Below are 26,184 nucleotides of genomic sequence, written 5' to 3'. Positions count from 1 at the left end.
GGGCCGGAAAGCCACTCCTCGTAATCATATATATATATATATATAAATATATATCAATGACAGTCCCGAAGGAGTACAAAGTCTAATGAAATCTTTTATTTTCCTAACCATGTATATCCTTATTAATAAACCATAAAAATCGCTTTATAAATTCATATTTATAAAAATATATTTTTGACAACAGCTGTAATTTCATCATCCCAAAAGATTTTAAGCCTATAAATAACATTGCAAAATACCCAATAATGAATTTAATATAAAATTTTTTAACTACTAGAAAACAAGTTTCAACAACTCCTACTTTGTACATATGCAATCCTAATATTCCAATCAATTTGGAAGCTCTTAAAGGTAACGTTGATTTCTGTTCCTCAAATGAATTCTAACACCGCTGCCCAAATGAGTTTCTAAGGTTAGATACGAATTCAAAATGCCAAAACAATTCCATAATAATATATAATATCAACTTTTACACCTAAAACTACATAGAACTCACTTTGGGTATACCGTCAGTGGTGGTGGCGGTTCCAGGTGAGTCGCAGTAGTGGTGAGAGTCGAACCCACCAATGTGAAGCTCTTGGGTCGATCTACACGATGTTGAGGTTGGCAGGAGCTAAAGACCACTAGTTTGATCGTAGAATAACTCTAAACCCATGGTTTCTGGGGTATGTTCCGGTGGATCACCACCCACTTTTCCGATGAGTTTTACAGCGTCCTTTGGGTGGAAAAGATAGATCTATGACAAGGATCACGCTTGTACTGTGCTTAGCCGAGTGGGGTCTTGAAAGGCGTTAGAATATGGCCGGAAAAACCTGGCGAAAACAAAGCTTTTCAAGCTTGGTTTTGTGGAGGAGAATGGAGCGTAGAACAAAGGAACTCCGGGGCTGGGTTCACTTGTCGACGATGAATGGATTGGTGAAGTGTGTGTGAGTTGCCGGAGCCGATTGTGGAGGTTGGTGGTGGTTGTCGTGCGGTTGGAAGAAGAAGAAAGAGAATGGGGAAAGGAATGGTGTCTGGTAGAGAAGAGAGAGAAATAGAGTATGTGTCTAGAATCTTCATATTGCTAAGAGGCCCTTTTTAAAAAAAAAATCATTTTAATCCCTTCTCATTAATTAAAAAAACTGAAATTTTAGATCGAGTATGTATTTTCCGAGTTATTCTAAGCTAAAAAATTAATTAAAAATTTTAATTTTGTGTTAGGATGAACGCATCATTAGACTTGAGATCACATTAATTGTTTTCAATCGCCTGAGTCAATGTCTATCCATGCGAAGATTGTCTTTCCTCAAATGCCTAAAGAATCATCCAGTAGCTCAAATGTACACCTCGTCAAGGCCTTTTCTTTCACTCGAATAATCAGACACATCTTAAAGCTAGCTTTTGTCAAATCCAACTTTAATGTCGAGAACCTCCAACCAAAAAAATTATCACATGCCGATTGGGGAACATGTATTGATACACGAAGGTTGGTTATTGTGTTTTCTAGGCCAATACTGTCTCTCGCTAGATAATCTGTTTCTTCAATACAAAGCAATGGCTAATGCCACTTGTGAAATCACATGGCCCCTTGCACTTCTAAAAAACTTTGGCATTTCTCACACACAAGACCAACTCTTCTCTTGTGAGATAACTCTGCTGCCACCATATATCAAAAATACCTTTCTTCCAGAGCGAACTAAACATGTGGACACCGACTGCTATATTGTTCGAGGGAAGGTTCAAAATCGCTGCTTGAAGCAGACTCATGTGTCCTCCAAAATTAACATTTGCAGACTTACAAAAGCTTTATTTTCTCACTCAGTTCAAAGATGTACCGTCCAAAATGAATGTAAAAAACTTGTACACTTTAGTATTAGGAATAATTAGCTTATTTACCATAATTAGTTTAATATGTTAGTTGTAACAGTCAGTGGTGGACTGTGATTCAACTTTAACGGGGCCGAATTTGTTTTTTTTTTTAAATAATATAATAAGTAAAAGAAATTATTAAGAAATTCAAACAAACTTTAATTACCACATATATAAATATTGAATATCAAATCATTTAAATTGATACTAGATAATAAAAAAAATACACAATAAAATATAATTTTAACAAAAAAATCAATTTTTAACTTATTTTATTGTGCTAATTCCAAATATAAAACTATTTAAATTGATACTAAATAATAAAAATATACACAATATAATGAAATTTTAACAAAAAAATTATATTTTTAAATAAAAAGAAAATACATTTTTTGAGATTTGAACCGTTGTTTTTATGATTTATAAAAAAAAAAACTTGACCATTATACCAAAATCTTAATCGTTAAATATTAGTTTCATATACAAATATAAGGAGAATTCTCTTATAGGAGTTTCACTTTAAGCTCTACTGGCGTGACTATTCAGTGTTCTTGACTTGTAATAGTTTTCAGTGCGATTTTTTTATGATCGTATATATTGTAGTTGTTTAGAGCATCCTCTAAATTTTCAGAAAATTCCGAATAGTTTGCAGTACTAAAAACTAAGTTCAAACATGTTGTTTTCCATTCCTATAAAAAAAAATTAGTCACGGGTGCAACAACATATTTGAACCTAGTTTTTGGTACTGTAAACTATTCAGAATTTTCTAAAAATCGCGATGATGATCTAAATAGCTACAATATACACGGTCATAAAAAAAATCGCACCGAAAACTATTCAAAGGTCGAGAATACTGAAAGCTCCGCCAATAAGACTTAAATTGAAGTTCCTATAAGAGAATTATCCTACAAATATATACATTAATTAATTGAAATATATATTTTTTAAAAATATTTTATATATTTTTTTCACCAATGCAGCCGCCCACCCTATGCTTTTTTTTTCAGCCTACAATGTATAAGATTCTTAATTTATAGTATATCATCTTTTAAAGGGCAGGTTGGTACTCTATATTTTTATAAAATATCATTTTGGTATTATGTGTTTATAATACTCATTTAATACTTTATATTTTAAAATTGTACATATTTGACATCCTATATTTTAAAATTATACATATTAAGTACCATAAACTCAAATTTAATTTATAAAATTTTATTAATTTAATTACTTAATTACATATAATTGATGATAGTTTAGTCATATTTGTAAACTTTTATATATCAAATCAAAGTTTAGGGTACTAAATATGTATGATTTTAAAATACATGGTATCATATAAACGTTATTGAAAAAAGAAAATATCAAAATGATACTTTGCAAAAACACAAGTACTAAATAAATAAATTTTCTCTTTTAAATTATTATTTTCGTAAAAAAAAATCCTTTTAAATAAATATAAAATATGTATAAATTTAATATCACTATTATTCTTGACGTGGCATATATATGCAGCTCATGGGGCAACAGGGGCCTAAGGGGATTTCTCTCACCAGAAGTGGCAAAACTTACGTATCTGACAGAGCTGTAATAATTCTAGCATCTAATTTTATATGCCTTATTCCTCTTCATTATATATTTATGGAAGTTAATTAACCCATTTTCACTATCTGTATGAATATGGATATGAATATACATATATATATATATAATGTGATATCACATTAACAGCAATTTGGGTGGCAACAAAGTTCACGATATAATCCCAGATTCTTTGGGGAATATGCGTTGGCTCTATTATCTGTGAGTATATTTAATCATTCATATAATATTTTGGGTTATATTTCTAACTCTAATTATTATTAATTACAATCTGTAAATGCACTAAAACCTAATCACATATTAAGTAGTGTGATTTGTAATTTATGAACACTACATGTACATTATCAGGGATCTTTCAAATAATCAATTGACAGGAGAAATACCGGTTAGCCTGGGGAATTTAAAGGCTCAATTTAAGTAAGTAGCGCTCATGTTATTTTTCATTAAGTATACTCTTCAACGTTGATCGTATCTACTGCTTGAAAGTATGATGATTTGGAGATTAATATTTGATTTTTACTTTATGAAAATATATAATAGGGCTCCGCGTAGTCCTTCAAATAGAACAAGTAGACGTCTTTCAAATACTCAATTAACTAAAACTCCAAACGATATGGGGAATTTAAAGTTTGTATGTAATTTGTGTGCACATATAACTCTTAATTTAATATGTTTTTTTTAAAATAATTTTATAAATGAACTAAAATAAAATAAAAATATAAAGTTATATAATTATATTGTCTACATATGAATAAATAAATAAATAAAATTGAGATAATGTAGTAATAAAGTCTTCTACCACTCATATACATTAATTTGTTTTATAATCCCATCTTTATAAAATTAAAAAAGTTAGATATTCTCAGTCATATATATATGTCGATTTCCTTATTACAATACCATATTTGTAGGAGAAAAAAATGATTTTCTTGTTTTTCAAAAATAAAAACCCCATAATTATTACCATAAAATCTCTTAATTCTATGTTTGATAAAATTTCTGTCAATATAATCTCTAGCATTCATGGTGTTATTTATGATAACTCAATTTTGGTGAGCAATTAAATTGTCATGAAAAATGTGAATAAACTTGTGTACATGTTATATCACTTAATATTAAAAGGTGAGATATGGCTGTGAGAAGCCAAAATTAATATCAACTAAATAACAATGATGAAATGTAATTTAAAATGACTTTCGTTCTTTAGAAACATGATAATTTATTATGTGTTTTTTTTTTAAATAAAAAATAAAAATCTATTGTTATTATATAGAAGGAGAGGATCATCCAAGACAATAGGCAGGCCAGTTAAAGCTGGTGGCCCGTATACGAGAGGCGAATGTCTTGGTGGCCGGTATTCGAGAGGCGAATGTCTTGGTGGCCCGTATACGATAGACTGCCCATCTTTCACTTTGTACGTTCTTTTTTTTCTTTCTTTCTATTGATATTGGGTAGGCTTCTTGATTAATTTATATATCTCAAGTGCGTAGATAATGAAAATTTTTGGTTTTAAATATTTTTTTATTTTTTTAATGTTAATTTTAACAGAATATTCTTATATTTAACAGTAGTTTCTAAACACTTAAACTTAAATCAAATAAAATAAATAATTAAAAAAAGATATTTTTGAGATATTTTATAATGATAATTATTTAAAAATAATAAATAATTAAACAAATTAAAATATAATATTTTTGAGATATTTTACCATGATAATTATTTAAAAATAATAAATAATTAAACAAATTAAAATAGAATATTTTAGAGATATTTTACAATAATAATTATTTAAAAATAATAAAATTATATTTTTTATAACTTAAATAAAATTTAATTAAACTTAAGCTCACTTATTAGAATAATATCATATTAAACATATAATATAATCTACTGTTAATTAGCAACAAATTATATTTTTTAAAAACTAGCAAGAAACTTAAATTTAAAATCCACGTATGATATTTAATATTACATTAAACATATAATATATAATCTCTTGTTATCACTCTCAAATTCAAAAACTAGAACAAACATAAATTAAACAAAAATAAATAAATTATTTAATTAAAATAAGATATTTATTTAAAATTTATATGATATTAATATAAATTTAATAAAAATAATTAATAAATTTTATAAATAAAACTAAGCAAACGTGTATATTGTACGTTGCTTGTAATTAGTATATATACATATATAGCTAAAGTGAGCAAAGAAATTTGAAAATTGTTCCTTTCAAAAATTGAGTATTTTATTATAAAAATTATACTTCTAAAGAAAATAGACTTAAATATATCAATAATGTGGAAACTCAAACATAGTTAAAGTTCCTTTAAAAATTGTCAAGTTATATAAATATATATATATTTATATATATTTAGGACAATTCTCATATAGGAGTTTTACTTTAAGTCATATCGGTAAGGTTGTCAGTATTCTCAACCCGTGAACAGTTTTCAATGCGATTTTTTTTATAACCTTGTATATTGTAGCTATTTAGAGCATCCTGCAAATTTTCAGAAAATTCTGAATAGTATACAGTACCAAAAACTAAGTTCAACCATATTGTTGCACGTATGGCTAATTTTTTTTGCGTGGAAAGCAACATGTTTGAACCTAGTTTTAGATATTGTAAATTATTTGAAAATTTGCAAGATTCTCTAAACAACTAAAAGATATACGGTCATAAAAAAAATTTGTCGAAAACTGTTCACGAATTGAGAACACTGAAGAACTTCACCGATAGAACTTAAAGTAAAGCTTCTACATAAAAATTGTCTTATATATTTATATATATTGAAAGGAATATGATAGTTAAGCATTTTGATATTCGCTATGCTTTACCATATCATGGCAAAGTTTTTAATTTGTGTATACTGTTCCAGGGATCTTTCAAGCAATAATCTTAATGGATCCATACCAGAAAACTTAGGCAATATAACATTGTAAGTATTTTTGTGATATTATATATGGGGTGCATATTGTTTTTATTCGTTGGATTTTTATTTTATCGATTCATCTATATATAATATACATGCTTTGAATATAAATTAATTTGAAAATTAGGTAGGAATTTTTCGAGAATTAATTAAGAAGAATAATAATAAATATGTACATAAATATTACACATAGTAATGTAATAGTTTAGCATGATCAATCACATTTAATAAATTGAGACTTTACTATTTAAACAAAATAGTATTATATTACTATGTATAATATTTGAGTATATATTTTAAGTGCACTTATAAATACTCATTTATGAAAATGGCCCTAATTAACTTATTGCATGACAGCGATGATTTCGAAAAGGCCAAGCCGAACGCTGACTGTGACGACTTCACCATGTGAGTGTGTATAATATTATTGATCATTATTAAACACTTACTTGCCCCCAAACAATATTTTTTCTACATCATTTAACATGTTTATATCTTAAGCGGAGAAAAGTATATATATTAATAGACAATTACTATTTTACCCATAAAATTGGAATAATAGGAATCTTCTAAATTAAGGAAAAATTACATTACATAACCAAAATCTCATTTTATTTACAAAAATTATGGTACAATTTCATTTACACATGTACTGATATTTTTCTATACCCATTTAAAAAATAGTTAAATTTATCTCTCCCTCCCTCTCTCCTGCGTCAGCCACCCTGTCTCTCCTCTTCCTTACTTTGCGAGGAGCTAGATGAGAAGAAACTCTCATGTTGTAGTAGAGATGGAATTAATAAAATCTCTCAACTAACACTACAAAAAACAGGGTCTATACCGAGAACAAATGTCCTCGGTATAACCCCAAATGTCCTCGGTGTAACATCTACCGAGACAATGTCGTCGGTAGAAAGTTATCGGTACATCCGCGTCGGTAAAACAAAACTTATACCGACGACATTAAAAATGTTCTCGGTATACATTTTACCGAGGACAATGTCCTCAGTAGAAAGTGACAAAAGTCATCGGTACAACCACCCCCAATTTGTCATCGTACTGGTATATACCGACATCTTAGTGGAATATACCGAGGACAATGTCCTCGGTATAGACTTTTCCCCAATTTTTTTTTATATTTGTTATTCCCTTATTTATTTATTTATTTTGAATTAAATATAAAAAAATAGAATAAAATTAAAACACTTATATTAAAGATATAAATAAAAACATAAGAGTATGTTCGCTGAATCAAAATAAAGAATTGTCTTAAACATGATAATGTAATAGTCAATTGTAATAAAATTCATACATAAGTCCTACTGAGTCAGTGCTCCAACATCGGGATCATCGGGTGGTGGTGGGGCAGATTGAGATCCCGGGGTGATACAATGAGTCCGGACATGCTCCTCTAACTGTCGAAGACGCTCTCTCATCTCAGACAACTCTTAATCTCTAGTTTGTGAAGGACGAAAATCAAATGGAGTTCGGTCCCTTATGTTAAGGATACGTCCATATCCTTTCTAGTGGCCCCGTCGTTTTCCGAAGACAGTTTGTACCAAATATATGTCTTCATCTTCAGGCGCACTCGAAACTGGTGTGGAACTCTCAGTATCAGTTGCCTGTGTCTGCTGTGTGTCGCGGTATGCACGCAATTCCTCGTGTGATACAATGTATAATGTAATTAAAATTTTGAAACAATTAAAAATTTTAAAAAAACTTAACGTACCCAAGTATTTTTGGCTATCTCTGTCACCCACCCCGTGCCTGATTTATGGTGAGTATCCATCCAGCTATCCGGGATGGACTCAAGTTGCATAGTCTCTAAATTGCGCTGTCACGTACATATATTTTTATAAAATTAATAATTAAACGTAAATAAGAAAAATAAACTAAAAAATAATTAATTAACTAACATTTTTATAGCGTAGGGCTGGGATTGACTGAGAACCTCCATAGCTAAGCTCTTTCAGTTTCCTTCTATTTTCCTTGTTGACCACAGAACGTTTCTGCAAAAAGTTATCGTTAGTAATATATTTAATTAAGATAGTTAAGTTTAGCAAGAAATTAATACCGTAATTTCTGGGCGTCGGAAAAATTCAATTGTTTTTTGCCACTGCGTATCCGTGCAACCACCATAACGATTTTGTGGCACATTAATCGTTAAATGCTCTTTAATATCGTACTTCCAGTCAGAATACTTTTTAGCACACGAAGTATCAATGTCTCTCAAGATCCCAGGCATATGCCCTTCTCCATATCTAGTACGCCCAATATCAAACAAATCATCCTAATTTACAAACATTTATTAGTAAATATGATATATAACATAAAATGAGAATTAACATAAAAATACATAAACTACTTACTTCCAAATGTGCAAGTATTCTTTCTTTCGAGGCATTTGATACTTTTGACCATTGAGGACAGTCCGGATCTGTATACTGTCGAACAAGTAATCCGAGCTCTCTTGAGAAATTTGAGTTGTACTCTCCGATCTCTTTATATGTTCTCCCCCGCACATCCCACTCGAGAGGGAGAGGACGCCCCAACTGTTCCATCTTTTCCCGCGTGTTCAATCCTTTATGGCGTCCACGTTTACTTGGAGGCGCTATTGTATGCAAATTCAATATTTTAAAATTAATATGGATTAATTGTTAAATTTTAAGGAGTATATCAATGTGTAAAGTATTACCTCGTTCACAATCAGCTGGGATATCTGACGGTCCACGTGGAGGATCGCATCCTCAACCATCACCCCCGTGAGATTGAGCAATAACATCAGCCATATCTGTCAAATTAATCGATATTAAAATTACATTTATCAGTTAAAAATGACAATATAAAATTATTTATTGTTAAAAATAATTACTTCAACATATTATAAAATTACCACTTAATTATCACTACAATAATCTTCACTATCATCATCGGTTTCTATGTGTTCATCTTCCTCTTCATCATCTTCATATTCAACCTCCTCCTCCTCCTCCACTTCCTCTTCCTCCTCCTCCTCTTCTTCTTCCATTTCCTCCTCCCTCTCCTCCTCAATTGCAACATTATCTATCTCAACAAATTGTAATGGAGCCCCCCGTACGTTCAAAGCTAATTTGTGGCAACGGTCCAAGATCAACGAATAATTGGAAATTAGAGGAACTAGTGTCGTGCATAACATCTACTTCTACATCCTCCGCTTGTTCTTCAACTAGTGGGATGTCCCACACATTTCTGTGATGCACTTCTTGGACGACTTTCCAATGAGATTTATTTTTAAGGTCTTCAATGTAGAAAACTTGGTTAGCCTGAGTTGCTAAGATAAGTTTATCATCTTTGAAGGCCTCCGAACTGGTTTTGATACTCGTTATGTTTTGCTCAAACTTTAATCCTGAAGACCGATTAGTGTCAAACCATTTGCACTTAAATAATACAACAGAACAACCAGAAAGATAAGACATCACTAAAACTTCTTCCAACTGGCTGTAATAAGTACTATTTTCGACACCCGCTACAGAGACTCCACTATTTTGAGTTTTGCGATTCTTGTCCCTGTCATAACACAAAAATCTTACTCCATTTACAACACACCCAGGGTACGACGCAACACGAGTTGAAGAACCGTTTGCTAAAGAGATTAATTCTTCATCTACTTCCAAGGATCCTGTTTGTCGAAGATGATAAATCTTATTATAAAACCAATTAGGAAATTCCTCTCTATGTAATTGGTCTAGGTTTTCAACACCTCTAGTCTGTAGAATTTCCCTATGCTCTCTGCAAAAAACAAAAACAACTAATTTAAGAGCTACTAATAAGTGTTATAATAAACATGCAATGAAATGATGAACTACTTTAATTACTTACCGAAGATATGGCAAGATCTCATTGCAGTTGTTTAGAATATACCAATCCGCTATTTTCTTCACTTCATCTTCCAAAATTGTCAATGATTTCTTACCAATTGGACGACCCTGAGATCGAAAGACCGATATCTTTTTAAGTGATGGACCAACATCTACATTTTGGTCTGGACGATTGAACTTTGTCTCAACACCTTTCAAGTACATGGAGCAAAATGTTAATGCCTCATCAACCACATATCCTTATGCTATTGACCCATCTGGACGTGCTTTGTTACGGACATAATTCTTCAATTTTTTCATATACCTTTCAAAAGGATACATCCACCTCATGTGAACCGGTCCTCCAAGTATTGCTTCTTCCGGTAAATGTATTAGTAGATGGACCATGATATCGAAAAAAGCAGGTGGGAAAATATTCTCTAACTTGCAAACAATCTCAACAATTGAAGTTTTGACTTTTTCTAAATCTTAGACTTTTAGAGTTCTCGCACAAATGAGCTTGAAGAAAGTGCATAACTCAATAATAGTTGTACTCATTGATTTCTCTAGGAATGCATGCACACCAACTGGCAAAAGGCGTTGCATAATGATGTGACAATCATGCGATTTCAAACCAGTTATCTTATTGTCATTATCAATCACATTTTTCCTTAGGTTAGATCCAAAACCATCTGGAAACTTCACTGATTTAAGAAATCGACAAAACTTTTGGCGATCTTCAACAGTGAAAGTGAATTTGGCCGCAGGCTTTTGTATCCGACCATTCAACTTCCTCAGCTGTAACTCTGGTCTCATCTTCATCTTCTCCAAGTCTACTCTGGCACTAACTGTGTCTTTGGTCTTATTCTCCAGCCCAACTATTGTGCCTACTAAACTGTCGCACACATTTTTCTCAACATGCATAACATCTAGATTGTGTCGCAACATTATGTTGGCCCAATATGGGAGCTCAAAAAATATACTTTTTTTCCGCCAACCAACTTGCTCTTTTGTACGCTTTCTTTTTTGGCCGCCATAACTGACATGCTTACCAGGAAGAGAATCAGGTATAAAACTCATTTGTGTGAACATTTCTTGCATGGTTAATGGCTTTGGTGGTAATCTTTTTTCAACGACACCATATGTCTTCTTGTCCCTTCTAATGGCATGTTTGATTGGTAAAAAATGTCTATGACCATAAAAAGCAACCTTCTTTTGTAAACGAATAGATGGTGTTGCCACATTGCAAGTAGAGCAAGCATGATAACCTTGGGCAGTCCATCCAGAAGAAACTGCCATCGACTGCATCTCGAGTTTGTACACCAGTCACCCATAATTCTTTTAACGCATCAATCAATGGTCTTAAGAAAACATCAAAATCTTTTCTTGGCGAATGAGGTCCCGGAATTAATAAACTCAACATGAAATTAGTTTCTCTCATGCACAATCATCAAACTTACAATCAATTTGTGTGTGTCCTAATTCAGAGACAGGCAAATGTAAGAGTCTTCAATGACTCACCCTCTCTAAACGGGTCTAAGGCTTCTTGTGATGAACACTAAAAAAATATAATATTATCACTAGGTGATAATAACACTATTATATCTTTGGTAATAATTTCTTATTACCAAAGAAAAAAGCAAATATAATTAAATATATTTTTTTAATGTCTTATGCTCTTTGAAGTTAATTATGTTGTTTTATGATATCTAACTATAATATATTTCAGTGTAAATATTATTAAAATTATTTAAATTTGACATATTAGTTTAGTATTTATTAAATTACATATTTTACTTATGCTTTATTGAATAGTTTTATTAATTTAAATAAAATTTCTAAGATTTGTTTAAAATTTATTTAATTACTTTAGGATTTAATTATTACTTAAATTATTTAATTAATTTTTATTTTTATTAAAATTTAGTTGCATAATGTTAATGTTAATTTTAAAATATATTATTTATATAAAAAAAAAATTATTCAAAAATTGAAAAAAAAATTAAAAAAAATACAGAAAAATTAAAAACAACTAACAAATATTATTAAAAACATATTTTTTTTAATTTTAATTTTAATAATGATTAAAACTAACAAATATTAAATTTAATTTTTTTAATTTTAATAATGGTTTTCTAATAATATATTTGTTAATTTTATTTAATCAGAACTAACACATATTATTTTTTTACATATTAATTTAGTATTTATTAAATTACATATTTTACTTATGCTTTATTGAATAGTTTGATTAATTTAAACAAAATTTCTAAGATTTGTTTAAAATTTATTTATTTACTTTAGAATCTGAGACTTATTACTTAAATTATTTAATTAATGTTTATTTTTATTAAAATTTAGTTGCATAATGTTAATGTTAATTTTAAAATATATTATTTTACTTATCAATTCACTATTTATTAAATTAGAAATTTTATTGAGTACTTCTACTAATATTCACAATATCTCTAAATTTTACAATTCTATAAAAATATTAAATATGTTTACTAATATGTTTAATATACATAAAATTCACCAAAACAACATAGAATTTATTTAAAAAAAAATACTAATTAATCATATAACAATTTTCTAATTCCTAATATCATTTTTACTAATACTTATTTTGAAAACCTAAAAATAAATACATTCTATCTAATATAATAATTTCAGATTTTTATTAAAATTAATATTATATTATTTATATAAAAAAACATAAATTATTCAAAAAATTGAAAAAAAATTAAAAAAATACAGAAAAATTAAAAAAAACTTACCAATGCCTTCAATATCTTGCTAGCAATCTCTTTAGTCCAACAAAAACCGAATACCCAACCTTCAAACAAAAATTACAAAATATCATTATACAATTTCATAAATATATATATATAAAATGAATAAATCTAGAATTACTTTAAGATTTATTACTTATTTAAATAAAATTTCAGGATTAATGTTTATTTTTATTAAAATTTGGTTGCATAATGTTATTGTTAATTTGATTTAATCATGATTAAAAATATATTATACAACTTATCAATTCACTATTTCTTAAATTATAAATTTTATTGAGTATTTTTAATTCTAAAAAAAATTGGGCAGCATAACGACTGTATTTTCATATATCTCTAAATTTAAAAACCTACAAATAACACATAAAAAAATATCCAGTCGCAGAACATACACAAAGCAATACAAATACATTGTAAATGACTATATAATTTATAATTATTACTCTAAATTTTATTAATTATTCAATTTTCTATTTAAAATATCATAATTCTACTAAAAATTAACAACAAAAACAAAGCATCAATATTCATCAACACTAAGAATAAAAAAATTAACAACAACAACAAAATTCAAATTAAATAAACAAAACTCACTATAATAATCAAAATTTATTAACCAAATCTAATAATCTAAAACTAAAATTATTTAACCCAATCTAAAAAACAAACAATCAAATATTAAATTTTCATATAAACATATTTTTATAACTAAAAGTCAAATTATATACCTAAAAAATAAATTATTAAATTAATAAATTTTCATACTAATAAATTAATTATTTATCATATGATTAAACTAACTAAATCCTAAAACTATATATGTATTTTACTAAAATACTACACAATATATTATTTCCTCTAAATTGGATATCACTAAATTTTTAACTAATTTTCATCACAAATTATTATTCTTACCTATTTTAATTACATAATCAGAAATTATATATATAATATAACAAATAACAATATATTAACAATATTAAACAAATTATAAATAAAACCCTAAATATATTTATGCAAAAAATATAAATAAAACCAAAAAATTACAAAAAAAATGTGAAATACCTCTAAAACCGCTGGTAAACAATGCAAAACCTGAAAATAATACCACAAAAATCTCATTATAAAAGACCAAAACTGAAAAAAAAAATTGAAAAATTTATACAAAAAAAAAACTGAAATATATGTAAATAATTACCTTAATAGACCTTATAGCCACTTAAATCTTCTTTGGAAGGGAAGCTTTGACCAAAACCAAAGCTTGTGGGGGCCGAAATCCAGAAAAATAGAAAAGGGGGGCGGAGAAAACGGAGCTCTGATTTTTCAGTTTCAGAGAGAATGAGCTCTCTGTTTGGGGAAGATGAAGATTATAAAGACCCTATACCGAGAACATGTTCTCGGTATAGGGTCCTCGGTACACAAACTAAAAAGAAATAACCGCGTAAAAAAGGCGGGAGTCTAAATTATCTATACCGAGTACACGTTCTCGGTAAAGACCCTATACCGAGAATATGTTCTCGGTATAAGGTCCTCGGTACACAAACTAAAATGAAAAAAACCGCGTAAAGAAGGCGGGTGTCTAAATGATCTATACCGAGAACTTGTACTCGGTAAAATGTTCTCGGTATAGAACGTTTTTTTTGTAGTGTAACCCCAAAAGAACCCAACTCCGTAAACATCATAGAGGAAAAATGAAAGGAATATATTATTGAGCCACCAATTTTCTTTTCTTTTTTTAAAAAACTCTTATTTCTCTCTCTTTTCCTTTACTTTAAAATAATTTTTCGACTACACTGCTGGTTGGTTGGGCTCAAAAATGGTATCACTATGATCTACTTTTCAAAGTGATCATTTTGATATGTGGGAATCATAAATTTTTTAGCCATTTTCGGTGAAGCAAACCAGAATCAAAAGCTACATTTTAGTTTCTTTTATAGTTTGATAACTGTTATCCCCGTTTCCTTCCGGGCGCCCGGGTGCACGCTTTGAACCCTCGGGCTGCCCGAATGAGTTTGGGCCCCGACCCGGCCCGTTTGGCAAAGAGTAAAATAGATGTTGGCACCCCAAGTCTAGATAAGGCCCAAAGGACATCCGGGAAGTGTCGTCCGGGACGGTCAAACGGGAGATGGTATGAGCGTGGCTTCCGGATGACAGTCGAGATCGAAGTAATTGATCCCGGAGCCTAGTAAACGGTCCGGGCTGCTGGTAAATGATCCAGGCCCTTAGTAAACGGTACGGGACCTTGACGAAAGGAGAGGGACGTGGGTAAACGAACTCGGGTCGGTTCTCCGAGGTTGGCAAGATAAAGCATCCGTGACCCTGACTTCGTCCCATGAAGCGTGGGGGTTGTCCCCACGCTTCACCTGCAGAAAAGGCTACCTCGGGATTGACGTCGTTGGTTTAGACCTGCGCTGCCACTACTCTGACCGATCTTGTCCTCTGAATCTGCCTCGTAACTCGAGATGCCCAAACCAAAGCTCCAGTTTTTCGCATGACAGATCTGGTTTGGGCTGGCCTAGTGGGCTCAAATTAGTGTATTTTTTATGTTCTAATCATTTGTATTGGGCTTCCAATAGAGAGACCAGCAATATTTATATCTTTACCAGATAGTATTCGAATATAAACTCATTTTATAAAACAATTTTGATAGGTTTCTAAAAAAACTTATAAGTTAACCAAATGGTATTTTAAACATCATAAAATCAATTACATTACTAATAAAACTCACTATGCTAACTTTAGTAATAAGCTATATAGCATTGGTGAGCTCTTATATACTTTATTGTAACACATTAGTTTCTTAAATAGGTTTAAAGATAACGTAAAAGTTGTTACGAAAAAAGTAACATAAATGTATCTTAAATAACAAGACAACACAATATAACATATAAATGAAATCATAGTTTTAATGGTGTGAGTAATTAAAATAGGTAAACAAAATGTATATGAGATAATATTATCTTGAAGTGAAATTTTTTAGTTTTTTTAGCATCATAAGCAACCAAAATGTAGGTTTTAGAAAACCCATAAAAATAAAAAATTTCAAGAAGCAGATTTCGAGATTTTTTCCAATTCTTGTATAGTGATTATTTTAGATTTCGGTATATGGTGCTAATCTGGCATCAATATATGTGTAAATAATTTGGTTGAAGGTATTTTTGAAAATACTTTATATTCTAATATAAATGTAAACTACCCGTAAATTAAACTAAAATTAATCAAATTCAAATCACGCCATTTACTGAGTAATTTCTTTAATTAGTGATCAAAATAAGTATTAACTTAAATTATATAAGAAATAAAATGATATTAATCATTAGTTTACTATTGTATAGCCATTATATCAATTTGACGTATAAAATAATTTATCAACGAATACGGATATATGATGATCATATGGATAATTATATATTTGATATAAAATTTTCTATTAAATATGTGATCATGTCCATATGAAATATATAATCTAAGTCTGTCGATATATTATTTTTATGTATTTGATGCACTGATTATATTGTATAGTTAATTATATACAATATTCTTATTTATTAATTATAGATATATTAATTGTTCAGAGACGTATTTTTTGCGAGCATGATTAGATAAGGATATTATTGCATTCGACAAAATAGAATATATATATATATATATTAAATTATTGTTTTTATTCTAAGTTAGTGTTTATTTCATACTATTCTCTCGTACTAAAAGACCGGGTAAAGAATTAATGATTGTATGTACAGCACCAATTTAGATAAAATAATTTTCTTATGATGATATTATTACTTCCAACCAAAAAAATTATTATTTGAATTATGTATATCATTCCTTCAATTAATATGAGTATTATGATCGAATTCAGTTCTCTCCAAAACAATCTGCTGACGGGGACCATACCGAAGGGTTTAGGAGACCTAAAGTATCTTACAAAACTGTAAGTCACTAGAACACTATAATTAAGTAGCTTATTTTTTATTTAAGTTTGATACTCTCTCTCTCTCTATAAATATATATAATATATATATATATGCATGCATGTTCTTTTTGTATATATCAACGGATTATCAATTATAAATGCCTTTTCCTTTTTCCTTTTAATGTCGAACTACCCCATATATATATATATATATACGAATATAATTTAAAGCCAAATGTATCTTCGCATTTAAAAAACTAAGAAACAAATTAAACAGCATAATTCAATCCAAGAAAACCTAAAGACCAAAACCACAACAAAAAACACACATTTCATAATGTTACTATTATATAATTTAATGCAATTATTAGTAACATTTGTCATAAATATCAAATATAGACGTGTTCATAAAAGTGGTGTGGCATTTGAAATGTCACCCGTCTTTATATATTTAATCATTTTTTAAAATGTCATTAAATTATTTAAGTTAATAAGAAATTTTTTAAATATCAAATAAATATTTCGTTACTATTATAATATTATTTATATTTAAAAATGATATTTTAAAATGATATTAAATATTGTACTGATATTTATATTAAGTTTGTCGAATAAAAAAATATGCTGCATTAATTATTAAGTAGAATATTTATAAATTATGATAACTTTTAAGATTTATTCTACAAATAAAATAATATTGAATGCATAAAAACTAGGAATTTAACATTTCTATATTGAAAAAAAAAGTATTACTTTATATATAAATGAAAATCTTGTAAATAACAAGATATATATATATATACATGCACACACATATATTATCAAATTTCCCAATATATATGTATACACATATAGAACAATTTTTTTACAGATTTATAGTACTCGATCTTTGAATATACGTAAAATATTTGTAAAGATAAATTTGTATAAAATTTATATATATGTACTATATATAGATTGTAAAGATATATTTTCATGTATTGTTGCATAATAATAATAATAATAATAATAATAATAATAATAATAATAATATTAATAATAATAATAATAATACTAACTATGAAATTGCTGCATGTATAGTAATAATTTTGCACAATTTAGTATTTGTCATAACGCTTGTACGCAAATATACATGTATGTAATAAAGGTTCATGATATTTACTAATTATAAGGATATATTTTATAACAAATAAACACATGCATTCATAATAAACCTCTCTCGCTTTGCGGTTGGTCCTTTATTTTGAAGATATTTGAGCGAAAATCAGCTGAGTGGTTCTCTTCCACCTGAACTTGGAAATTTGACTGAACTTACAGAACTGTAAGTTTGTAGAAGAACATAATTAATTCACAAATTAATATATATATATATATATAATAATCAATAAGCAAATTAAAGTAATTTGTTTTTGCAGCACGTTGCAATCCAATTATTTTACTGGCGAGTTTCCGTCCAGCTTCGGCCAACTTGTAAATCTGTCCTCATTGTAAGTAACTTATTTTATTCCCTACTATATTTTTTTTTATTATTTAATCAAATAGGTTTAAATTAAATGAGAAAAAATCTCCCTCTACTTACCTCTTCTATATAATAAGTGTGTAGATAATAGAAATTTTTAGTTTTAACGGTTTATTACGTTAATTTTGACATAATATTCTAAATATTTAAGAGAATATACTTTTAAAATTAAATTAAAAATAAATATTTATCAATTATATATATATTAATATAAATTTAAATATTATAAAATATCATAATTATAATAATATTTAATATAAGGCTACATATATAATAACTATATTAATATAAATTCAAATTCATATGTTATAAAATATCATTATTTTACTAATATATAATACAAGACTAAATATTTTATAACTATATTAATATAAATTTAAATATTATAAAATATCATCATTATAATAATATATAATCCTATTTTTTTACTAACTATATTAATATGAATTCAAATATTATATAATAATATTTAATACAAAACTAAATATTTAATACTTATATCAATATAAATTTAAATATTATTATAATAATATATAATACATAATCTTAATTTTTATTATAAAATTATTATTTATGTTTAAAAAAATTATCATATTTTAAAAAAAATTATAAATAATATTTTAGTTTAATTTTTTATTTAATATATTTATACTATTTTATATATATATGTTATACCCAGATTTCGAGCCATGGCAAATATGACCTCGAAAGCTGAGTTCGCATTAAATGGTCTCGTGAGGGTTAGGGTATGCTCTACGATTGTAAATCGGAGCCTGCAAAGTATGATACAGACCTCGAATATGGTGACCTCGAAATGATCTCGATCTCGAAGGATAGCTTTGAGAGCCCCTCATCTTCAGGAACAACTTCGGAGCAGGGATCTCGAGCTCGATATGCTATCTCGAAAGCAATGTTAGCTCGGGAGATGTCAGTGGCTCGCACAATGACGTGAAACCTTAGATGCTGAAGCCTTGGAGATACGCTATGATCACCTTGAATATCTACAAGTATTGCAGATATGGGATGTAATCCTCATTTATTGATGTAAATCCCCAAGAATCATGGGATATTATTTAGTCAGTTATGCGTTTCCTGATCTTTGGGGAACGTTTCCTTTTATATCTGATTGTTGGCATTTAAAGCCATTTATTTTTATTCACAAAAGAGTAACTACCCAAAATATGTGGGATAGTATTCTGCATCCTTCTCTATAAATAGAGAAGTCATGCACCATTGTAAAGGACCGAGATTCTGATCCTTAAAAGAAAACTCTGAAGAATTCATGCTTAAAGAATTTTCAGAGATAATCTTGAGTTTAATAACAGAGACTCCTGGACTAGGCAGATTTAACTGTTGAACCACGTAAAAACCGTGTGTCTGATTCGTTTGTTTCTTTTAGCCATTGTCTTTAATTGTTTACGTGCTCTCTTCTTTTATCTGTTGACGAAAAACGGCGTCAACAGTTTGGTGCTTTCATTGAGAGCCTCAAGCATCCATCCCAGAGAGATTCATGGCTGCAAACAATCAGAACACTCCTGAAGAAAATTACCCAAGGCGTCCTGGAAAACAACCAATGGAGAACCCGGACGCTGAAGAAAGGAGTGGGTCCTCTGATTCCCGGGGACCACCTCCACAACCAAGGGATGAGGACATGTATTATAACCCTGAGCGTTATGTCCATATTGTAGAATTGGAGAATCGGCAGCTGAAACAACTGCTGGCAGATGCCAACAAACGTAACGAGGAGTTGACTAGGATAGCCGCGGAGGCGCAAGTGGCTCAGCCCCCGCTTCCGCGCGAAGACCAAGTCCCTCCTCCAAGGGACGTGCACGTTCCTCCCCGGAGGCCCCGTGGGCGTCCACGAAAAAATGCTACCACAAGGAGGCCAGCACAACCTCCAACACCAACAGAGCCATCTGCTCCTTCTAGGCCTCAGAGGAGTACCCGAGCTCGGGTCCCGCCTAATCCACCTGTGGAAGTGCCTGCAGGAACTGAGAACAACCGAGCTCCTGCCGAGGCTCGGACTCAGGTTCCTGGTAGTGCAACGAACGCAACTAGCCCATCTCGGGCAAATTCTGGACCCTCCAGGCCGAGGCAAGGACGGCAACCACCGTCACCTATACGGTTTCCTCCGTCTCCCATAAGATATCCTTCACCTCCCCGCAGGAACGCTCAACCTGGTCGAGATCAGGATCAAGGGCGTACAGGGGAAAGACAGGGGGACAGGGAGACGTTCCAGGGGCAGAAAGGCGCGCCATCCGAGAGAAGTCAGACGTCCCGATCTCGCACTGCAGAGACAAGGCGACGTAGAAATGATCCACCACGAAATGACCGATCGATGAGTTTCACCAGTGATGAGTCCGGAGAAACTAGGTCTGTCAGTAAACACGACCGGGATCGTAAAAATACTGGAAATCACAAGAGCCATCCCGACCTGCGCAATCATCTGAATCAGAGCAGGGGAAAGGGAGATCAGACAAATCCGGATCTTAGGAATCATCTGAATGGGCGTAGAGATCCCTCACGGAGACGCGAGCCTGGGATCGCGATTAATGACTATCAATTCCAAACACCGCCTAAGGACCCAGTACAAGAAAGGATCGATCAGCTCGAAAAAGCCTTTAGGCTTTTGAAGAATGAACGAGGGAACGGTCGATATGAGGACTCTGATGAGGAGCTCGAGCCGTTTGCTCCCAATATTTCTAACACTCAGTTCCCCCAAGGGTTCCGGATTCCTCATGTCCCAGCGTTTGAAGAAAAAACCGACCCATGCAGCCATCTGAGTACATTCAACACTATCATGAGAGCTAGTAACGTGGGTTACGAGCTTAGATGTATGTTGTTTCCGACATCATTGGCCGGGCCTGCCAAGAGTTGGTTCGAGAAGTACAAGAGACATTCTATAACTTCGTGGGATCAATTGTCTAGAGACTTCAAGAAGCAGTTCCGAGCTATGATGGGAGTCAGACCCGAAGCATCCACTTTGACTAACGTCCGACAACAACCGGGCGAAACACTGAAGAGCTACCTGACAAGATTTAATCTAGAGGTCGCCCGAGCTCGAGACGTGGATGACAGTGGGCATTTGATGGCCATCCGAGCTGGTGTTTTACCCGGGAGTGCCCTTTGGGATGACATGCAAGGGAAACCGGTGAGGTCGATAACCGAGTTTAACAGACGGGCGCAGAGATTTGTCAATGTAGAGGAGGCGAGGTCAACACTCAAGGCGACCTCGCAAACCGAAACTACAACGATAAACATTAACTCCGCCTCAACCTCGGTTGACCCAGCAGCTACACAGCCTACCTCGGAGAATCCCTCCAAGAGGAAAAAGAGCAAGGGAAATAATCCCGAGGTTGATGGAGGAAAGAAGAAAAAAGGAGAAAGGTATTTCTCCGTATATAAAGTGCACACCGAGCTCAACGAGTCTCGGGAAAACATATACCTGGCTAATGAAAACCAGGTCCCCTTCAGGCGTCCGGACCCTATGAGGAATCAAAAGTCCAAGAGGGATTCCAGCAAATACTGTCGATTTCATAGGGACACCGGCCATACAACTGATGAGTGCCGACAGCTGAAGGACGAGATCGAAGGGTTGATCTCGAGAGGTTATTTCCAGCAGTACGTCAAAAACCAGAATATTGGACAGGCTACTGCTAGCCAGAGAGTAGCCGCGCTTCCGGCAGCATAGAATAATAACTCCCGATCTCGGGATGAGGACAGGCCTCCGCCGATAGATGGAGAGGACGTAATAACCATCTCGGGAGGTCCTCATCTCGCAGGAGGGGGCAGAAATGCTCAAAAACGATATGTGAATGAGCTGAAGACAGGGGACGGGTCTCCATACGAACCCGAACCAAGGGCACCAAAAAGCCAAAGGGTTGAGACTCAGCCTATAACCTTCACCGAGGAGGATGCCTCCCATGTCCAGTTCCCTCATCATGATCCACTCGTCATCACCCTACAGCTTGCCAACAAAAGAGTGCGCCGAGTTCTCATAGACAATGGGAGCTCAGTTAACATTCTTTATAAAGCGACACTAGAGAAAATGGGACTCTCCCTTCGCGACCTGAAGGCTTGTGCAACCACTTTGTACGGCTTTTCTGGAGAAGGAACCGCCTGTATGGGGTCCATTGAACTCCCTGTGACCTTGGGAGACTATCCAGTCTCGGTGACCAAGATGATGGAGTTCGTGGTGGTAGAGTTACCATCTGCCTACAATGTACTGCTCGGGAGACCCACCCTGGTCGGGCTGGGGGCAGTTTCATCTGTAAGGCATCTAGCCCTTAAGTTCCCAACTCCAAGCGGGGTCGGAACATTGAAAGGAGATCAATTGGCAGGAAGGGAGTGCTACAGCATTTCCTTAAGGGGAAAGAAACAAACAAGCGCGCAAGCACTTGTTGTCATACAGAATAAAGATGGGACAGTTTTAGAAATTGATGAGGAGATCGATCCAAGGATTGAGGAGAAGGTCGACCTCCAACCTTTGGAAGAGCTCGAAGAGGTTCAGCTCGATGAATCTGATCCCTCAAAGAAGGTGAAGGTCGAGAAACACCTCCAAGACGAATCAAAATAGCAATTAATTTGCTTTCTGAAGAAAAACCAGGATGTCTTCGCGTGGTCACACTCTGACATGGTGGGAATAAGCCCTAATGTAGCGAGCCACGCATTGAATATAGACAAAAGCTTTCCCCCGAAGCAGCAAAAGCGAAGGCAGCTGGATGAAGACAGAAAGAAAGCACTAAAGGAGGAGGTGGACAGGCTGAAAGCAAATAATTTTATAAGGGACGCTTTTTACCCTGATTGGGTGGCCAATCCAGTGTTGGTCCCAAAACCCAATGGGACATGGAGGACGTGCATTGACTACTCGGACCTCAACAAGGCCTGCCCGAAAGACTGTTTTCCCCTGCCGAGAATTGATCAGCTCGTAGATGCCACGGCAGGGCATGGTTTGATGTCGTTCATGGATGCCTATTCTGGATATAACCAGATTCCCATGCATGCCCCCGACCAAGAGCATACGAGCTTCATTACAGACAAAGGGCTCTACTAATACAATGTCATGCCATTCGGACTCAAGAATGCCGGAGCCACGTACCAGCGGCTCGTAAACATGATGTTCTCAGAGCAAATAGGGAACAACATGGAAGTTTATGTTGACGACATGCTTGTAAAGTCTCAACTTAACAAGAACCATGTTGATGACCTCGAAGAGTGCTTTGGCGTGCTCAGAAAGTACAACATGAAGTTGAATCCTCAGAAGTGCACTTTTGGGGTGTCTTCAGGAAAATTTCTGGGTTTCATTGTCAATTCTCGTGGGATCGAGGCTAATCCCGACAAGATAAAGGCCCTCATCGATATGCCTTCACCTCGGAAGCATAAAGATGTTCAAAGCCTGACTGGCAGGATGGCAGCTCTGAGCAGGTTCATCTCGAAGTCAACAGACCGCGGTCTCCCATTCTTCAACTTATTGAAAGGAAGTAAGAAGTTCGAATGGACAGATGAGTGCGAGCTAGCCTTTCAGGAGCTCAAAAAGCACCTAGCCAAACCGCCCATCCTATCAAAGCCTGAGACGGGAGAAGTACTATTCCTGTACCTCTCAACTACCGAACACGCGATAAGTGCGGTGCTCGTCCGAGAGGAAGAGAGAATACAGAAACCTGTCTACTATATCAGTAAAAGATTACTGGGGGCAGAGTCAAGGTATCCACTGATGGAGAAGCTCGCCCTCAGTCTGATCCACTCATCTCGAAAGCTCCGTCCTTACTTTCAGGCACATCCTATCCATGTATTAACAGATCAACCACTAAGGCAAGTCTTGTCTAAACCAGAGGCGTCTGGTCGACTCCTAAAGTGGGCTGTTGAACTCGGAAAATTCGAGGTCACCTACCATCCGAGGACGACCATCAAGGCACAAGCATTGGCGGATTTCATAGTGGAGTGCACCGGCATCGCTGATGACGAGGTAACAACCACGGCCCACGAGCTGTGGAAACTTTACGTCGACGGGTCGTCAAATGAAAATGGAGCGGGGGCAGGAGTTATTTTGATCACTCCTGCAGGGAGCAAATTTCACTCTGCATTAAGGTTCGGCTTTAAAGCATCTAATAATGAAGCTGAGTACGAGGCTTTACTGGCGGGACTACGAATAGCAAAGGAACTCAAGGCCAAAGCTATACATTGTTACAGCGACTCTCAGCTCGTAGTTAATCAAATCTTGGGAGAGTACCAGGCTCGTGGCACAAAAATGGCAGCTTATCTGGAGAAGGAAAAGTACGCATTGGAGTTTTTTGAGTTTTATGCAATCGAACAGGTTCCCCGAGAACAAAACTCAAACGCAGATGCCTTAGCTCGCCTCGCCACCTCCGCCGAAAATGAGGAGCTGAATGTTGTACCCGTAGAGCACCTGTCAATGCCCAGCATAACTAAGCCTGACGAGGAAGATGTGAGTATGATCGAGACAGAGTCGACCTGGATGAGCCCGATAGTTGAGTACCTCGAAAATGGAATTCTTCCGAAAGATCGAAATCAGGCTCGGAAACTAATGTATCAACTTCCCTGTTACACCACCCTGGACGGAAAGCTATACAGAAGAGGGTATTCCATGCCATTGCTCAGGTGTGTGACTCCCCCCGAGGCAAAGAAGATTATTGAAGAAATTCATGAAGGGTTCTGCGGAGATCATACCGGGGGGCATAGCCTATCCAAGAAGATTATACGCCAAGGATATTTCTGGCCAACCATTAAAACAGATTCTTTCGAGTTCGTGAAAAAGTGCGACAAGTGCCAGAGATTCGCCACGATACCCCGAGCTCCACCTTCCGAACTAACCATGTTGACATCCCCATGGCCTTTTGCGGTATGGGGCATCGACCTCATAGGCTCACTCCCAACTGGCAAAGGAGGAGTAAAATATGCTGTGGTCGCGGTTGATTACTTCACAAAATGGACGGAGGCTGAACCATTGGCGACCATAACTTCGAAGAAGATCCTAGATTTCGTGGTAAAGAACATCGTATGCCGATATGGAGTGCCAAGAAAGATTGTGTCTGACAACGGAACCCAGTTTGACTGCGATTTATTTACCAACTTTTGTAACAAGAACGGTATAATAAAGAGCTTTTCGTCAGTGGCTCACCCTCAGGCGAACGGTCAGGTCGAAGCCGTTAATAAAACTCTCAAGAGTTCCTTGAAGAAAAAGTTGGAAGAAGCAAAGGGACGATGGCCTGAGGAATTACCCCAAGTCCTTTGGGGATATAGAACTACAGCTCGGACATCAACTGGGCATACCCCGTTTTCTCTAGCATACGGCTGCGAGGCAATGTTGCCCATTGAGGTCGAAATTCCGACAATTCGAACTCAGATTTACGACCAAAGTTCCAATCATACTCAGCTCGAAGAAACCCTAGACTTGATCGAAGAAAAAAGGGAAGAGGCTCAGCTGAAAAATGCTGCTTACCAGCAACGGACCACGAGATATTTCAATAAGAGGGTTCGAGACCGAAAGTTCGGAGTGGGAGACCTGATTTTGAGACGAGTATTCTTAGCAACCCGAGATCCAGCAGCTGGGGTGCTCGGGCCGAACTGGGAAGGACCATACCAGATAGAGTCAATCATCCGACCGGGCGTATACAAACTCGCGAGATTAGATGGGAGCCTGATACCTCGAGCATGGAATGGCGAACACCTTAGACCATATTATCAATAGTATAGGAAGTGTCGCCCGTAACCA

At 33.6% G+C, this 26,184-nt stretch overlaps 1 protein-coding gene across 4 annotated transcripts in view; it reads left to right on the top strand.

Annotated features, from left to right (window-relative positions):
* LOC133794792 (probable LRR receptor-like serine/threonine-protein kinase At1g53430) overlaps positions 1-26,184 on the top strand; it is a 51,466-nt gene that overhangs the window by 3,494 nt on the left and 21,788 nt on the right. For 2 of the 4 annotated variants that reach the window (XM_062232200.1, XM_062232197.1), the window contains exons 3-11: positions 3,364-3,435; positions 3,580-3,651; positions 3,799-3,867; positions 4,724-4,864; positions 6,336-6,395; positions 6,747-6,797; positions 16,880-16,951; positions 18,183-18,254; positions 18,349-18,420. In XM_062232200.1, the coding sequence (XP_062088184.1) occupies positions 3,364-3,435; positions 3,580-3,651; positions 3,799-3,867; positions 4,724-4,864; positions 6,336-6,395; positions 6,747-6,797; positions 16,880-16,951; positions 18,183-18,254; positions 18,349-18,420 (681 nt within the window). The remainder of the gene's footprint in view (positions 1-3,363; positions 3,436-3,579; positions 3,652-3,798; positions 3,868-4,723; positions 4,865-6,335; positions 6,396-6,746; positions 6,798-16,879; positions 16,952-18,182; positions 18,255-18,348; positions 18,421-26,184) is intronic. The other 2 variants (XM_062232198.1, XM_062232199.1) reach the window with 2 other exon arrangements.

The sequence above is a fragment of the Humulus lupulus genome, chromosome 8 (genome assembly GCF_963169125.1).
Source record: "Humulus lupulus chromosome 8, drHumLupu1.1, whole genome shotgun sequence".
Lineage (NCBI taxonomy): Eukaryota > Viridiplantae > Streptophyta > Magnoliopsida > Rosales > Cannabaceae > Humulus > Humulus lupulus.
Note: the sequence above shows the minus strand (reverse complement) of the source record. Positions and strands in the feature narration are given on the sequence as shown.